General features: G+C 54.1%; 1 protein-coding gene across 1 annotated transcript in view; it reads right to left on the reverse strand.

Annotated features, from left to right (window-relative positions):
• The window catches only part of LOC124028489 (transmembrane channel-like protein 6), a gene marked incomplete at its 5' end in the record, with an annotated part of 16020 nt that extends 14256 nt beyond the window's left edge, over positions 1–1764 (reverse strand). Inside the window, 4 exon segments of the mRNA XM_046340530.1 lie at positions 340–484; positions 763–866; positions 905–988; positions 1593–1764. Of these exon segments, the coding sequence (XP_046196486.1) occupies positions 340–484; positions 763–866; positions 905–988; positions 1593–1764 (505 nt within the window).
• Between the last annotated feature and the right edge of the window lie 45 nt (positions 1765–1809).

Below are 1809 nucleotides of genomic sequence, written 5' to 3' on the forward strand. Positions count from 1 at the left end.
CCTGAGTGTGTACGTGTCCCTACCCTGAGTGTGTACGTGTCCCTACCCTGAGTGTGTACGTGTCCCTACCCTGAGTGTGTACGTGTCCCTACCCTGAGTGTGTCCCTACCCTGAGTGTGTACGTGTCCCTACCCTGAGTGTGTACGTGTCCCTACCCTGAGTGTGTACGTGTCCCTACCCTGAGTGTGTACGTGTCCCTACCCTGAGTGTGTACGTGTCCCTACCCTGAGTGTGTACGTGTCCCTACCCTGAGTGTGTACGTGTCCCTACCCTGAGTGTGTACGTGTCCCTACCCTGAGTGTGTACGTGTCCCTACCCTGAGTGTGTACGTGTCCCTACCCTGAGTTGAATGCAGATGTTTTCAGACCGGAGTTTGACGGAGGTTTTCTTGATGACTTTAAAGTCCCAGGAACAGAACACCTTCATCGCCAGGATACCATGTGACTTGTCTATACGGAAACTCTGACCGAGCGACTTGGACATGCTGGGGGATGACACACACACACACACACACACACACACACACACACACACACACACACACACACACACACACACACACACACACACACACACACACACACACACACACACACACACACACACACACACACACACACACACACACACTAAGTGCTGTAGTTGAACATATCCTGAAAACACTGGGTGTTCAAAACATCTGCCCCCCCACACACACACCTGATCAAAAAGTGAAAGCTGAGATGAGAGAGAAATTGACGAGAGACAAGGACACATACACACCTGTAGACGAGGATGATGCAGGTGATGAAGAAAGCCAGTCCTATGGTGAAGAAGTATGCCAGGGGCATGTTGTAGGGCGGCTTCACTCCTGATCTGTTTCCATTGTCCTTCTAGATACAGAGGGACTGGGCTGCTGCTCTATACTGCTACTAGTGACTCTACAGTCCTTAGACAGGGTAGAGTTACTATAGTAACCATAGTACATCACTGAGTCTGAGAAATAACCCTGAGGAGAGAGGGGAGAGAGAGAGAGAGAGAGGGGAGGGAGAGCGAGAGGAGAGAGAAGGGAGGGAGAGAGAGAGAGAGGGAGAGGGAGAGAGAGAGAGGGGAGAGAGAGAGAGAGGGAGAGAGAAAGGGAGGGAGAGAGAGAGAGAGGGAGAGAGAAAGGAGGGAGAGAGAGAGAGGGGAGAGAGAAAGGGAGGGAGAGAGAGGAGAAAGGGGAGAGAGAGAGGGGGGGGAGAGAGAGAGAGGAGGGAGAGAGAGAGGGAGGGAGAGGGAGAGAGAGATGGGGAGAGAGAAAGGGAGGGAGAGAGAGGGAGAGAGAGGGAGGGGGAGAGAGAGAGAGGGAGGGAGAGAGAGAGGAGGGAGAGAGAGAGAGAGAGAGAGAGAGAGAGAGAGGGAGAGAGAGAGAGAGAGAGAGGGAGGGAGAGAGAGAGAGCGAGAGAGGGAGAGAGAGAGAGGAGGGAGAGAGAGAGAGGGGGGTTTTAGAGGGGGTGGTATGTTTGGTATGGGGATCCCCTCCAGTGAGCAGCCTGGAGGGGTGTACTGCCTGGTGCAGTTTGGTGGTATGGGACAGTGTGTTTGGTGCGGGGTGAATGTCTGGTTCTTACCCCTCCAGTGAGCAGCTCCAGCCCAGAGAAGGCTTTGTGTCCCTGGGTTAATGTGGGGGGGTGTACTGCCTGGGGCACGGCCAGCAACAAACCCGTGACCAGGAACAGGAAGATGTTGAAGAAGAGGAGGGTCTTGACGAACAGGAAGTAAGAGAGGACGTCGGTGCCGAAAACGACCGCTCACCCTCTTCAGCGCCACCTGAGGAAGAGGAACAGA

This window comes from Oncorhynchus gorbuscha, unplaced genomic scaffold (genome assembly GCF_021184085.1).
Source record: "Oncorhynchus gorbuscha isolate QuinsamMale2020 ecotype Even-year unplaced genomic scaffold, OgorEven_v1.0 Un_scaffold_4275, whole genome shotgun sequence".
Classification (NCBI taxonomy): Eukaryota; Metazoa; Chordata; class Actinopteri; order Salmoniformes; family Salmonidae; genus Oncorhynchus; species Oncorhynchus gorbuscha.